The sequence below is a fragment of the Stegostoma tigrinum genome, chromosome 10, assembly GCF_030684315.1.
Source record: "Stegostoma tigrinum isolate sSteTig4 chromosome 10, sSteTig4.hap1, whole genome shotgun sequence".
Taxonomy (NCBI): domain Eukaryota; kingdom Metazoa; phylum Chordata; class Chondrichthyes; order Orectolobiformes; family Stegostomatidae; genus Stegostoma; species Stegostoma tigrinum.
Genome location: NC_081363.1, coordinates 18,019,082 through 18,032,412, shown reverse-complemented (window position 1 = coordinate 18,032,412; position 13,331 = coordinate 18,019,082). Strand labels below are relative to the sequence as shown.

General features: G+C 44.7%; 1 protein-coding gene across 3 annotated transcripts in view; it reads left to right on the top strand.

Annotated features, from left to right (window-relative positions):
• The window catches only part of fbln5 (fibulin 5), an 89,761-nt gene that overhangs the window by 35,326 nt on the left and 41,104 nt on the right, over positions 1-13,331 (top strand). For all 3 annotated transcript variants that reach the window (XR_009446223.1, XM_048538224.2, XM_048538223.2), the window contains exon 5: positions 12,262-12,384. Coding sequence is in view for 2 of the 3 variants with exons in the window: in XM_048538224.2 (XP_048394181.1) it covers positions 12,262-12,384 (123 nt within the window). In the remaining variant the exon portion in view is untranslated. The remainder of the gene's footprint in view (positions 1-12,261; positions 12,385-13,331) is intronic.

Sequence of the window (13,331 nt, the reverse complement as noted above, 5' to 3'; positions counted from 1 at the left end):
CAGACAGTAATTTCTATGCTACTATGGATGTAACACATGCCTCTTAATAGCTTAATCAAATAACACTAGTTCTGGTACCCATGCACAATTTGTGCAATCTGTCCTTGTAATTTATGTAATTTCTCTTCATATTTTATGTGGGGTCCAGTTATCATTCTGGAAAATCAGTCCTGTGTTCCCTTCAAGATCAATATATCCCTTCTGAGGTGTCACGCTAAGAAATGGATACAATTATCCTGGTATGGTCTGACAGCTTTATATAGCTATAACATGCCTTCTAACCCCTTGTATCGTAGATGTTTACAGTACAGGTTGGCATTTGGGCAATTGTGTCTGAGCTGGTCAACCAAGATCTGACTACACTAATTCCAATTTCAAGCTCTTAGCCCATAGCCTTGGATGGTGTTATAGTGGAAATGAGTATCTAAGTATGGTTTAAATGTTTCTAACTCAATTACTCTTTCAGCAGTTAGTTTCAGATATCCACTCTCTTGGTCAAAAGATTTCTCAACTACTCTCTTACCTCAATTCTACGCCCCCCTCTACTAATGGAAAATGTGCCTTCCTGACCAACCTTTCTGTCATAATTTATATGCCTCTATAAGTTTCCCTCTCAACCTTCACCATTCCAAAAAAACAGCTCTTGCCCATTCAAAAGATCGTAAGATATAGGAGCAGAAATAAGCCAATTGGCCCATTCAATTCTCCGTCATTCAATGAGATCATGGCTGGTCTGATCATCCCCAACTTTACCTTGTTGCATTTTCCTATAACTGTTGATTCCCTCACTGATTAAAGTTCAGCCTCAGCAGCCCTCTGCAGTAAAGTATTCCACAGATTCACTATCCTCTGAATGTAGAAGTTTGTACTTATTCCTACTTAATTGTGTGAATCTTTATTCTGAGATTAAATCCAATGATCCTAGACTTTTCCACAAGGGGAAACAACCTTTCCACATCAACCCTGTCAGGTCCCCTAAGAATCTCATATGTTTTTATAAAATCACCTCTTAATCTTCTATATTCAAAAGTAACAACTTAGTTAACCTTCTTTGGACTGCCTCCAATATCAGTATATCTGTCCCTATCCAACTTTTCTTCATAGCTTCGATCCTTCAGCATCTTGGTTATTCTCCTTTGCATCCTCTCTAGTGTAATCACATCCTCACAGTGTGATGACCAGAATTTCATGCAATACTTCAGTTGTTGCTTAAGCAATGGCTTATCCAGTTAGAGCACAATTTTACTGCACTTGTATTCTATACCTTGGCTTATGAAAGCAAGTATCTCATATGCCTTAACCACCTTATCAATCTGTCCTGCTACCTCAGAGATCTGTAGTTCTGTGCACCAAGGACTCTCTGATCATTAGCAATTTCTAGGTCCAACCATTTATAGTGTCATCTCTTGCCTTGTTAGCCCTCTTCAAGAGCATTACCTTACACTTTGCTGGGTTAAATCCCATTTGCCACTGGTCTGTCCATGTGAACAGTCTGTTAATATTCCCCTGCAGTTTATGGCTATCCTTGTCACTATTTACCACTTGACCAAGTTTTGTGTCATCTGCAAACTTTTTTGTCATACTGCCTGCATTTAAATCCAAATCATTTATGTACACCACAAATAGTAAGGGCCCAAAACTGAGCCCTGCAGAAATAGGCTTCCAGTCATCATAGCACCCCTCAACAAGCTGCTTCCTGTCTCTCAGCCAATTTTTGTTTCAACATGCCACTTTGCTTAGGTTCCAATAGTCAATTAGTTTTTTAAGCAGTCTGCCTCAAGGGACCTTATCAAATACCCTGCTAAAGCCCACACAGACCTCATCAAATATTATGCTGGTTACCTCCTCAAAAGAAATCAGTTGCCTGATATGGCTTGGTGTCACATTTGGATTTGTATGTTCCTATAAAGATTTTGTGCATTTCATTTTACTGCAAGCACTATTTAAATATAAGTTGTCATTTAGAAAGTACTCTGAGGGAATGCTGCTCTGTTGGAAAAGCTGTCTCTTAGTTGACACATTAAAGAGAATTCTGTCTGTCTTCTCAGGTGGGTATAAATGGCGCAGATTTGTTATGGTGTAGAAGGACGCCATTCAGCCAATCAAGTCTGTACTGGCTGTTTGAATATTTTGGCTATGTGCCAATCTCCTGCCTTTTCTCTTGACCCTGAATATTGTTTCTATTGAAATAATTATCTAATCTCTCAATTGCATCAATTGAACCTGCCTCCACTAAACTTCCAGGCAGTGCATTCTAGTCCCTAGCTAGTGGCTGCATGAAAAAGACTTTTCTTATTGCATATTTGCTACTTTGGAAAACGCTTTAAAACTCTGCCCTTAGCTTTTATGAGCTGGAACAGTTTCTTCCTATCCACTCTGTCTAGGTTACTAACATTCTTGATAACTTCTATTAAGTCTCCTCTCAGCCTGCCCCTCTCCAAGGAAAACAGTTCCAACTTCTGTATTCTATCCTCATAAGCAAAGTTTCCAAACTGTGGAACCGTTTTTGTAAACCTTGTCTGTACTCTCTCCAATGGATCCACATTCTCCTAAAGTGTGGTGCTCAGAAACAGTACACAATACTCCAACTGAGGTCTAACCAGCATCCTTTTTAACTTAGTATAATTTCCCTGCTCTTGCACTCTCTGCCCATATTAATGAAGCCTATAATACTGCATGCTTTACTAACAGTTATTGCTTTTTGTTTTGTCTCGTTTAGACTTATATTTAGGTTTTACTGTCACGTGTACTCAAGTGCAGGGGTACGGGGAATAATGTTTATAATGTTGCCATCCCTGGTATCATCCTAGATACAGAAGTATCTAGGTGCAAAATATTAGGTACAAAAAAATTAGAAATAAGTTTATAAGTTCATCACTACAGTTAAAAGTAGAAAAATAAAGAAATAAGGTAATGACATATATGTGGATTTTGAAGTTATGACTGTTGTCCAAGCCAATACTTATTCTTCAAACCCTCAAGTGACATCATACAGAAAAGTGGATATCTGATCATTGCATTATTTCTCTTTGTAGGTGCTTGCTGTGTAACAATTGGCTGACATGTTCTTACAATAACAACAGTCACTATTCTTCAAAAGAATGTCACTGGCTGTAAAATGCTTTAGGACATCCTTAGGTCATGTGCAATGTGCTTTCTTTATTAGGCTAATTCCCACGGTGAGATTTGTTTAAATAAACAGGAATTAAAATGTACAATTAAAATAATAATACCTTGGACAGGTTTAAACAAGTGAATAGCCTCCATTGTGTTGAGGACCAAATGAAAATTGCTACTCTTATTGAGAGTACTTTGTTGCTCTTCCGTTTGAACTAATGCACTGATTGCCCTGGGGATTTATTATTTTCATAATAAATGCTATCCTTAATTGTAATATCAGATAAATGACCTCCTGGGAATTCTGTTGTGAGGATATAGAACAGGAGGGGGCAATTACCAAATGACAGATGAACCAGAAATAACTGGTGCTGCAGGAATATATCAATTCAATCACTGCAATGGAATCTTTCCAATTCATTTGTGAATGTTTTTGTAGAAATATTTGGGGTTCTGCAAACACTAGCAAGGAATTCATTGGAAGAATTTCTCTGTAGATTAATTTAGTAATATTTGTTCTGGAGATGCTGCCTCGATAACCTCATGGCCATTTTTTATTCATCAGCACTTTCTCACTAGCCCAGTTCACCCGCTGAATTAGTGGTCAAATTCTCTGCTCCCAGCTCCTCTCTCTAAATACTTTAAGACCTCCCTATTATGGGATATGCACTTTCTTACAAAGAGTGCAATTTAAAGTCTAATGAATATAACTTTTTTGTTAAATCAGAGGTCAGCATGCTTTCGAAGGGAAATAATGGGACTGTTTTGCATGTCAGGAACATTAGGCAGTTCGTATATTGAGTATACAATCCTCTGGGTCCAGTATTCTTAGTGCCAAGTTCTGTCTGATAATCATTTTCTGCGAAGGCTGTTTGGTTGTTTTACATTTATATTGGGCCTTTAACATCAAAGGTTTCTGTTGTTGCCAGCATCTGATGTTCTGTGCTCCAAGAATACAAAAAAATTATTTATTCTTAATTGACTTTGTGTCATCATTAAAAGTTATCAAGAAGGTTTAGGTTCAGGTTCAGGTATTATCTGTCCTGAAAATGTGTCATAATGTGTTCAAACAAGTTGATGAATAATGCTTTAAGATCAATCAAAGAGTTAATATACTTTGTGCGCAGGAGCTGTCCTTTAAAATGTAGTCAAATAAATATAATTTAAACTAAAATTTTGTGCAGGACCAGTGAGTATTAAAGCAGTAAGTAGAATACAGTTGTCATTAACACTTTTGTTACAGTAAAATATCTCATAGCAACTTACACAGATGCAATGATTGCTCTTATGAAAGATGAGTTATAGCAGATAACCAATAGCAGAGTTGAAATAAAACAAAAATTGAAGTTGCTGGAGAAACTCAGCAGGTTTGGCAGCATTTGTAGAGAGAAAGCAAAGTTAACATTTGAGTCCAGGGGCCCTTCTGGACTAGTTCTGATAAATGGTCATGGAACTTGAAATGCTAACTCTGCTTTCTCTCTGTAGATTCTGCCAGACCTGCCGAGTTTCTCCAACAATTTCTACTTTTCACATCTCCAACAATTTCTGCCCTTTGTTTTAGATCTTCAACGCTCACTGTTCCTTGTTTCATTATAGCAAAGTTGAAGTGGTAGATTTTGTGTAATTTTTTTTGTAGAAATATTTGGGGTTCTGCAGGTACTAGCAAGGAATTGATTGAAAGAATTCTGTGGACACCATGGATTGGTCAATTAAAACCCGAAGTTGTGGCACTGTCATGTTAGAACATCTCCTCAGCATGTTGTCTCTGTGGCTATGTCTGGTCATAATTATGAACAGATTGCAGAAATAGAGAGTGTTTGTTTCTGCCTTGAGTACTGATGTCTGAACAAAGCCATGGATATTGACCAGTGCATTGAATTAAATGACAATGAAATTTCAGATGCATTTTAATTAATACAAGGTAGTACTGAGGGTGTCTTCAAAGTTGATGGTGAGGAATTGAGTGGCCTGAGGCAGTAGTAGAGAGTGACATTATTGTTTAAGGTAGTCGGGCTGCAAATGTTAACTCAGAAATTTTGGAATACCTCCTCCCACTGGTATACAAATGATGGTTTCTGCTAGGATTGCTGTTAATGGGTTTCTAGTCTGTAGCTACAATCTCTTAGGAGACAACAATGTCTCTTACCCAGTGTTAAGGTGGTAAACCACAGCTTTAAACTAATTTATCCTGTTACCCTACTATTGTGTAACAGAATTTTATTGAAGGCTTATTAGTGATTAATACTTTACCACGCATTACATAAATTCCACATACCTGTACGACATGAAGGGTTTGTGGCAACTTGACTATCTAAAAGAAGATCCCAGCAGAACCAAGTGCCAACTGTAGACACCTCTTAAGACACAGTATGCAAGTAAGCTGGATGCCTGGCTTCAAAAGCTGAAGAAATCATTTTCAAGACAAAGAATCAACAACTTCACACGAACAAGAAAGTGGAAAATACTGCAGTCGAAGAAGCCTTCAAGAGTATAATGATTTTAAGTAAGGGGGCAAGGAGACAGCCAGTAGCAGTGACAGCAGCGGGTCCATTTAGACTAGAAAAGCAGCACAGTAGCCTCCTCAGAAACAGTTAAATGGGTTAGGCCTTTATTTGGGGTTAGGCAGATGGTGCTTGGGTGGCATCTCTTAGGGACTGGGCTGTGAAGTGGAACCTGGATCTGCCAGGATGCTGCTCCGTGTTTTCTGCGCAGCCACGTTTTGGTAAGAGCCATGGGTAGACCCCTGCCTCTCCCTGTGCCAGGGAAGGTGAGGGCATCTCAGGGACTTGCAGGCTGCACCAACATTTTCACAAAATGTATTTTTCATCATTTCATTTGCTGAAAGTTATTGAAATAAGTTTGAGTTGCCAAAGGGATTCGATCAGGTAGTATTGTGATGAAGAAACATACTTATGATCCATTGAACTCTATCTGGATGATCTCATTGTGGTCAGAACAACGCAACACCATGAAGGCAGTCCTGGTTTCCACTGAACAAACCACTTACTGTGTAGTTGCCCAGAACATGAAAATGACTCCACTGCTGAAAGCTCGGCTAGGGTCTGGATCCACAGATACAGGAGGGAGTCCCAGTCTGTCACACTTCTAGCCATGCCTAGTGACCCTAGGATATCTAACCTCTTGCTCCCAATCTGTGTGGGAACCGGGTCAGAATTGTACTGGGAGTGTGTTGGCATGAGAGGAAGTCAATGTGGAGGACAGGGCTGTGTTGCCTTGGATGGTGGGTGTTGAGATTCTTGATTGCTGTTCAAGCTACACCCATCCAGGCAAGTGGGGAAAAGATGATGGACAGGCTTTGTGGAGTCAGGAAATGAGTTACTCACTGCAGGATTCCCAGCCTCAGACCTGCTATTATAGCCACTGTGTTTATATGGCTGGTCCAGTTCAGTCAATTTAACACAAAAAGATATGTTATACTCCAGTGCAGCAAAGAGGTAGCATCATTCAACATGAATTCTATCTTTTCTCTAAACTAGGCATTAACGACCCTGTGATTCTATTACTAAGAAGAGTTGTCCTGGCCAAAGTTTATCCCTCAACAGCAACACTGAATAGAATACTTTGCTGTTATCACATTACCATATGTGGGAGCTTGCTAGTCAGATTATCTGTTGTGTATCCTACAGCACAAACATCACTACACTTCAAAAGTACTTCATTGATGGTAGAGATAACAATGTGTAGAGCTGGATGAACACAACAGGCTAAGCAGCATCAGAGGAGCAGGAAGGCTGACGTTTCGGGCCTAGACCCTTCTTCAGAAATACCTGCTGTGTTCATTGATGGTAGTGTGCTTTGGAATGTCCAGAGGCAGCAGAAGGTGCTATTTGACTGTTAGGTCTTTAATTTTCCCCTTGTCTGTAGATGAACAAAGAAACATTCAAATTCTTAACTTAGAGATGCAGCTGGTATAAAGTGAAAGTATGAAGAGAAACTGTTCAGTGATAATGGGAACTGCAGATGCTGGAGAATCCAAGATAATAAAATGTGAGGCTGGATGAACACAGCAGGCCCAGCAGCATCTCAGGAGCACAAAAGCTGACGTTTCGGGCCTAGACCCTTCATCAGAGAGGGGGATGGGGTGAGGGTTCTGGAATAAATAGGGAGAGAGGGGGAGGCGGACCGAAGATGGAGAGAAAAGAAGATAGGTGGAGAGGAGAGTATAGGTGGGGAAGTAGGGAAGGTCAGTCCAGGGAAGACGGACAGGTCAAGGAGGTGGGATGAGGTTGGTAGGAGATGGAGGTGCGGCTTGGGGTGCGAGGAAGGGATGGGTGAGAGGAAGAACAGGTTAGGGAGGCAGAGACAGTTTGGACTGGTTTTGGGATGCAGTGGGTGGAGGGGAAGAGCTGGGCTGGTTGTGTGGTGCAGTGGGGGGAGGGGACAAGCTGGGCTGGTTTTGGGATGCGGTGGGGGAAGGGGAGATTTTGAAGCTGGTGAAGTCCGCATTGATACCATTGGGCTACAGGGTTCCCAAGCCGAATATGAGTTGCTGTTCCTGCAACCTTCGGGTGGCATCATTGTGGCACTGCAGGAGGCCCATGATGGACATGTCATCTAGAGAATGGGAGGGGGAGTGGAAATGGTTTGCGACTGGGAGGTGCAGTTGTTTATTGCGAACCGAGCGGAGGTGTTCTGCAAAGCGGTCCCCAAGCCTCCACTTGGTTTCCCCAATGTAGAGGAAGCCGCACCGGGTACAGTGGATGCAGTATACCACATTGGCAGATGTGCAGGCGAACCTCTGCTTAATGTGGAAAGTCATCTTGGGGCCTGGGATAGGGGTGAGGGAGGAGGTGTGGGGGCAAGTGTAGCATTTCCTGCGCTTGCAGGGGAAGGTGCCGGGTGTGGTGGGGTTGGAGGACAGTGTGGAGCAAACAAGGGAGTCATGGAGAGAGTGGTCTCTCCAGAAAGCAGACAGGGGTGGGGATGGAAAAATGTCTTGGGTGGTGGCGTCGGATTGTAGATGGCGGAAGCGTCGGAGGGTGATGCGTTGTATCCGGTGGTTGGTGGGGTGGTGTGTGAGAACGAGGGGGATCCTCTTTGGGCGGTTGTGGCGGGGGCGGGGTGTGAGGGATGTGTTACGGGAAATGCGGGAGACGTGGTCAAGGGAGTTCTCGACCGCTGTGGGGGGTAAGTTGCGGTCCTTGAAGAACTTGGACATCTGGGATATGCGGGAGTGGAATGTCTCATCGTGGGAGCAGATGCGGCGGAGGCGGAGGAATTGGGAATACTGTTCCATGTGTTGTGTTATTTGAGTGCCATTACTCCAGTGCATTCACTTAATAAGGTGCCACACAAAATGTTAATACACAAGATAAGCTCACATGAGATTAAGGATAATTAACTTGGATAGAGGGTTGGCTCTCCAACATAAAGCAGAGAGTCAGAACAAATGGGTCGTTTTCTGGGTGCTAAAATGTAACTAGTAGGGTACCACAGGGTTCAATCCTTGGATCCCAATTACCTACAATCACACTGAGCCCTGCCGCATCTTCACCATCCCCCCAGACCTCCCACTGACTGAGGACGAACAGTCAGTCCTTAGCAAGGGGCTCACCTTTGTCCCCCTACAACCACACATCAACGAATACCAGTCACGGTCGGACATAGAGCAGTTTTTCCGCCGTCTTCGCCTCCATGCCTACTTCTTCAACCGGGAACCCAACCCTCCTTCCACTGACCCCTTCACCCACTTCCAACACAAGTCCTCCTCCTGGACACCACCCCCAGGCCTCCTACCCTCCCTCGACCTCTTCATCTCCAACTGCCGTCGAGACATCAACCGCCTCAACCTCTCCACCCCTCTCACCCACTCCAACCTCTCCCCCGCAGAACGGGCAGCCCTCCGCTCCCTCCGCTCCAACCCCAACCTCACCATCCAACCCGCAGACAAGGGTGGCGCAGTGGTAGTATGGCGCACTGACCTCTACATCGCCGAGGCCAGACGCCAACTCTCCGACACCACCTCCTACCGCCTCCTCGATCATGACCCCACACCCGAGCACCAAACCATCATCTCCAACACCATTCACGACCTCATCACCTCAGGGGACCTCCCACCCACAGCCTCCAACCTCATTGTTCCCCAACCCCGCACGGCCCGTTTCTATCTCCTTCCCAAAACCCACAAACCTGCCTGCCCTGGTCGACCCATCGTCTCAGCCTGCTCCTGCCCCACCGAACTCATCTCCACCTATCTGGACTCCATTTTCTCCCCTTTGGTCCAGGAACTCCCCACCTACGTCCGTGACACCACCCACGCCCTCCACCTCCTCCAGGACTTCCAATTCCCTGGCCCCCAACACCTCATATTCACCATGGACGTCCAGTCCCTGTACACCTGCATTCCGCATGGAGATGGCCTCAAGGCCCTCCGCTTCTTCCTGTCCCGCAGGCCCGACCAGTCCCCCTCCACCGACACTCTCATCCGCCTAGCTGAACTCGTCCTCACACTCAACAACTTCTCTTTTGACTCCTCCCACTTCCTACAGACTAAGGGGGTGGCCATGGGCACCCGCATGGGCCCCAGCTATGCCTGCCTCTTTGTTGGTTACGTGGAACAGTCCCTCTTCCGCACCTACACAGGCCCCAAACCCCACCTCTTCCTCCGGTACATTGATGAATGTATCGGCGCCGCCTCTTGCTCCCCAGAGGAGCTTGAACAGTTCATCTACTTCACCAACACCTTCCACCCCAACCTTCAGTTCACCTGGGCCATCTCCAGCACATCCCTCACCTTCCTGGACCTCTCAGTCTCCATCTCAGGCAACCAGCTTGTAACTGATGTCCATTTCAAGCCCACCGACTCCCACAGCTACCTAGAATACACCTCCTCCCACCCACCCTCCTGCAAAAATTCCATCCCCTATTCCCAATTCCTCCGCCTCCGTCGCATCTGCTCCCACGACAAGACATTCCACTCCCGCACATCCCAGATGTCCAAGTTCTTTAAGGACCGCAACTTTCCCCCCACAGTGATCGAGAACGCCCTTGACTGCGTCTCCCGCATTTCCCGCGACACATCCCTCACACCCCGCCCCCGCCACAACCGCCCCAAGAGGATCCCCCTCGTTCTCACACACCACCCTACCAACCTCCGGATACAACGCATTATCCTCCGACACTTCCGCCATTTACAATCCGACCCCACCACCCAAGACATTTTTCCATCCCCACCCCTGTCTGCTTTCCGGAGAGACCACTCTCTCCGTGACTCCCTTGTTCGCTCCACACTACCCTCCAACCCCACCACACCCGGCACCTTCCCCTGCAACCGCAGGAAATGCTACACTTGTCCCCACACCTCCTCCCTCACCCCCATCCCAGGCCCCAAGATGACATTCCACATCAAGCAGAGGTTCACCTGCACATCTGCCAATGTGGTATACTGCATCCACTGTACCCGGTGCGGCTTCCTCTACATTGGGGAAACCAAGCGGAGGCTTGGGGACCGCTTTGCAGAACACCTCCGCTCAGTTCGCAAAAAACAACTGCACCTCCCAGTCGCAAACCATTTCCACTCCCCCTCCCATTCTCTTGATGACATGTCCATCATGGGCCTCCTGCACTGCCACAATGATGCCACCCGAAGGTTGCAGGAACAGCAACTCATATACCGCCTGGGAACCCTGCAGCCGTATGGTATCAATGTGGACTTCACCAGTTTCAAAATCTCCCCTTCCCCTACTGCATCCCTCAACCAGCCCAGTTCGTCCCCTCCCCCCACTGCACCACACAACCAGCCCAGCTCTTCCCCCCCACCCACTGCATCCCAAAACCAGTCCAACCTGTCTCTGCCTCCCTAACCGGTTCTTCCTCTCACCCATCCCTTCCTCCCACCCCTAGCCGCACCCCCCACTACCTACTAACCTCATCCCACCTCCTTGACCTGTCCGTCTTCCCTGGACTGACCTATCCCCTCCCTACCTCCCCACCTACACTCTCTCCACCTATCTTCTTTACTCTCCATCTTCGGTCCGCCTCCCCCTCTCTCCCTATTTATTCCAGTTCCCTCCCCCCATCCCCCTCTCTGATGAAGGGTTTAGGCCCGAAACGTCAGCTTTTGTGCTCCTGAGATGCTGCTTGGCCTGCTGTGTTCATCCAGCCTCACATTTTATTACCTACAATCTATGACTTCTACACAAGAGATAAGAAATTTACAAATGCATATGAATAGGTTCGGTTGATGGGCCAAAATTTTGTGAATGAGATTTAACGTGGATAAGTGTAAGGCCAGAGGAATGGAAAGGCAACTTAATATCTAAATGAAGAGAAACTTCAGAGTGTTTCAGTGCTGAGCAATCTGGGTCTCCTTGTGCATGAATCACAGAAAATAGCAGGTACAGCAGGTAACATGGAAGGCAAATGAAATTATGGGCATTTATTGCTAGAAGAATAGAATATAAAAATAGGGAAGTGTTGCTGCAACTGAATAGGCATTAGTAAGATTGCATCTGGAGTTTTGTACACACTTTTGGTTCCTTTACTTGAGGAGAGATGAAATTGGATTGAAGACAATTCAGAGGACATTCACTAAATTGCTTCCATAGGTGAGGGGTTTGTCTTATGAGCAGTTTAGGTTTACACTTTCTGGAGTTTAGAAGAAGGAGAGAAGATCTAATTGAGGTATACAAGATGCTAAAGGGGATTGACGAAGTAGGCGTGAAAAGGGCGTTTCCTCATGTGGGGCAATCTAGAATGAGAAGTCATTCTTTTAGGATGACAGTAGCAGATTTAAAATAAATGAAGAAAAATTATTTTCTCAAAGGATCATGAATCTGTGGGATTCACTCCCCAGAGTATGGTGGATACCGGGACATTGAGGACATTTAAGGGGAAGATAGAGTTTTAATTAGTGATGGATTGAAGGGCTATAGAGAATGCACAAAACAGTGGAGTTGAGGCTGAGATGATATCAACCATGACCATATTGGATTGAGGAGCAGGCTTGAGAGGCTGAATTGTCAACTCATGCTCCTAATTTTTGAGTTTTTATGCGTAAAAGTTCTTTCATATTTTCTATGGACGAACGAGTCATCTCTCTTTAACTCCCTTTGAAGAATGACCTTAGCATTTTGAAATAATTTTGCAGCATCACCAACATATTTGTCTTTTCCCCCTCTGCAGATATAGACGAATGTACATCAGGAACCCACCAATGTAACCCTTCGCAGATCTGCATAAACACTGAGGGAGGCTACAGTTGTTCCTGCACTGAGGGTTATTGGTTAGTAGAGGGACAGTGTATGGGTAAGTGTTAATTCATTTCATGATAAGTGAAGGAATTAAATTAAAATCATGCAGGATTCTTGCTCCGTGATGCTAGCCCTGCAGGGACAAATGAGGAGGAAATAGATTAGGACTTAAATTTTTGTAGTTCCAATGCTCAAGTCCTTTGCTGTTTGAGCTCTCTCATGGTGAGTCTTAGGTCAGTAAGCTAGCTAATTAATTAATGAACTAGCTAGTAAGAAGTAGAAGCTGCAACACAAGTACATTGGACCTTGTACATTGCCTGTCAGATTGACTGGTCTCACATGGGCACTCTATCCCAATCTCACATTTTTCAGTGCCATTGATTCCAACTCAACCTGCTCCACCAGACCTCACTGACCCAGCCCAGACTACCATGATCCTATTCTTACCTTCATTTTCCTCCCAAACTCCATCCAGATTAGATTTCTCATGTTTCCAAAGCTGAAACCTATCCTCTCCCTCAATCCTAATCAGAACCCCCACTCTCAGCAGGAACCTCCTTCACAGAAGAATAAGTTGGTAAAACTTGCAAATGATGCATAGGGATCTGACCTGTCTGGTATACCACAGAACAGTGTTCCTCCAGTACTACCAGTATTTTCATTTCAAAGTAATACTGGAGGACCGGAGCTTGAGAGATTGCCTTATTGTAGTTTATAAAATCATGAGGGGTATAGATAGAGTTAATGGTAGGTATCATTTATCCAGGGTGGGGAATTTCAAGACGAGACGGCACATTTTTAAGATGAAAGGAGAAAGATTTAAAAAACACACCTGAGGGCAATTTTTTTACACAGAGTGTGGTTACCATGTGAAATGAACTTCCTGAAAAAGTGGTGGATGAAAAGACCTTTTTTATAAGTGTGTAGGAAAGGTTTGGAGAGACATGGGCCAATGGCTGGTAGGTGGGACTAGTTTAGTTTGGGATTATGTTCGGCATGGAC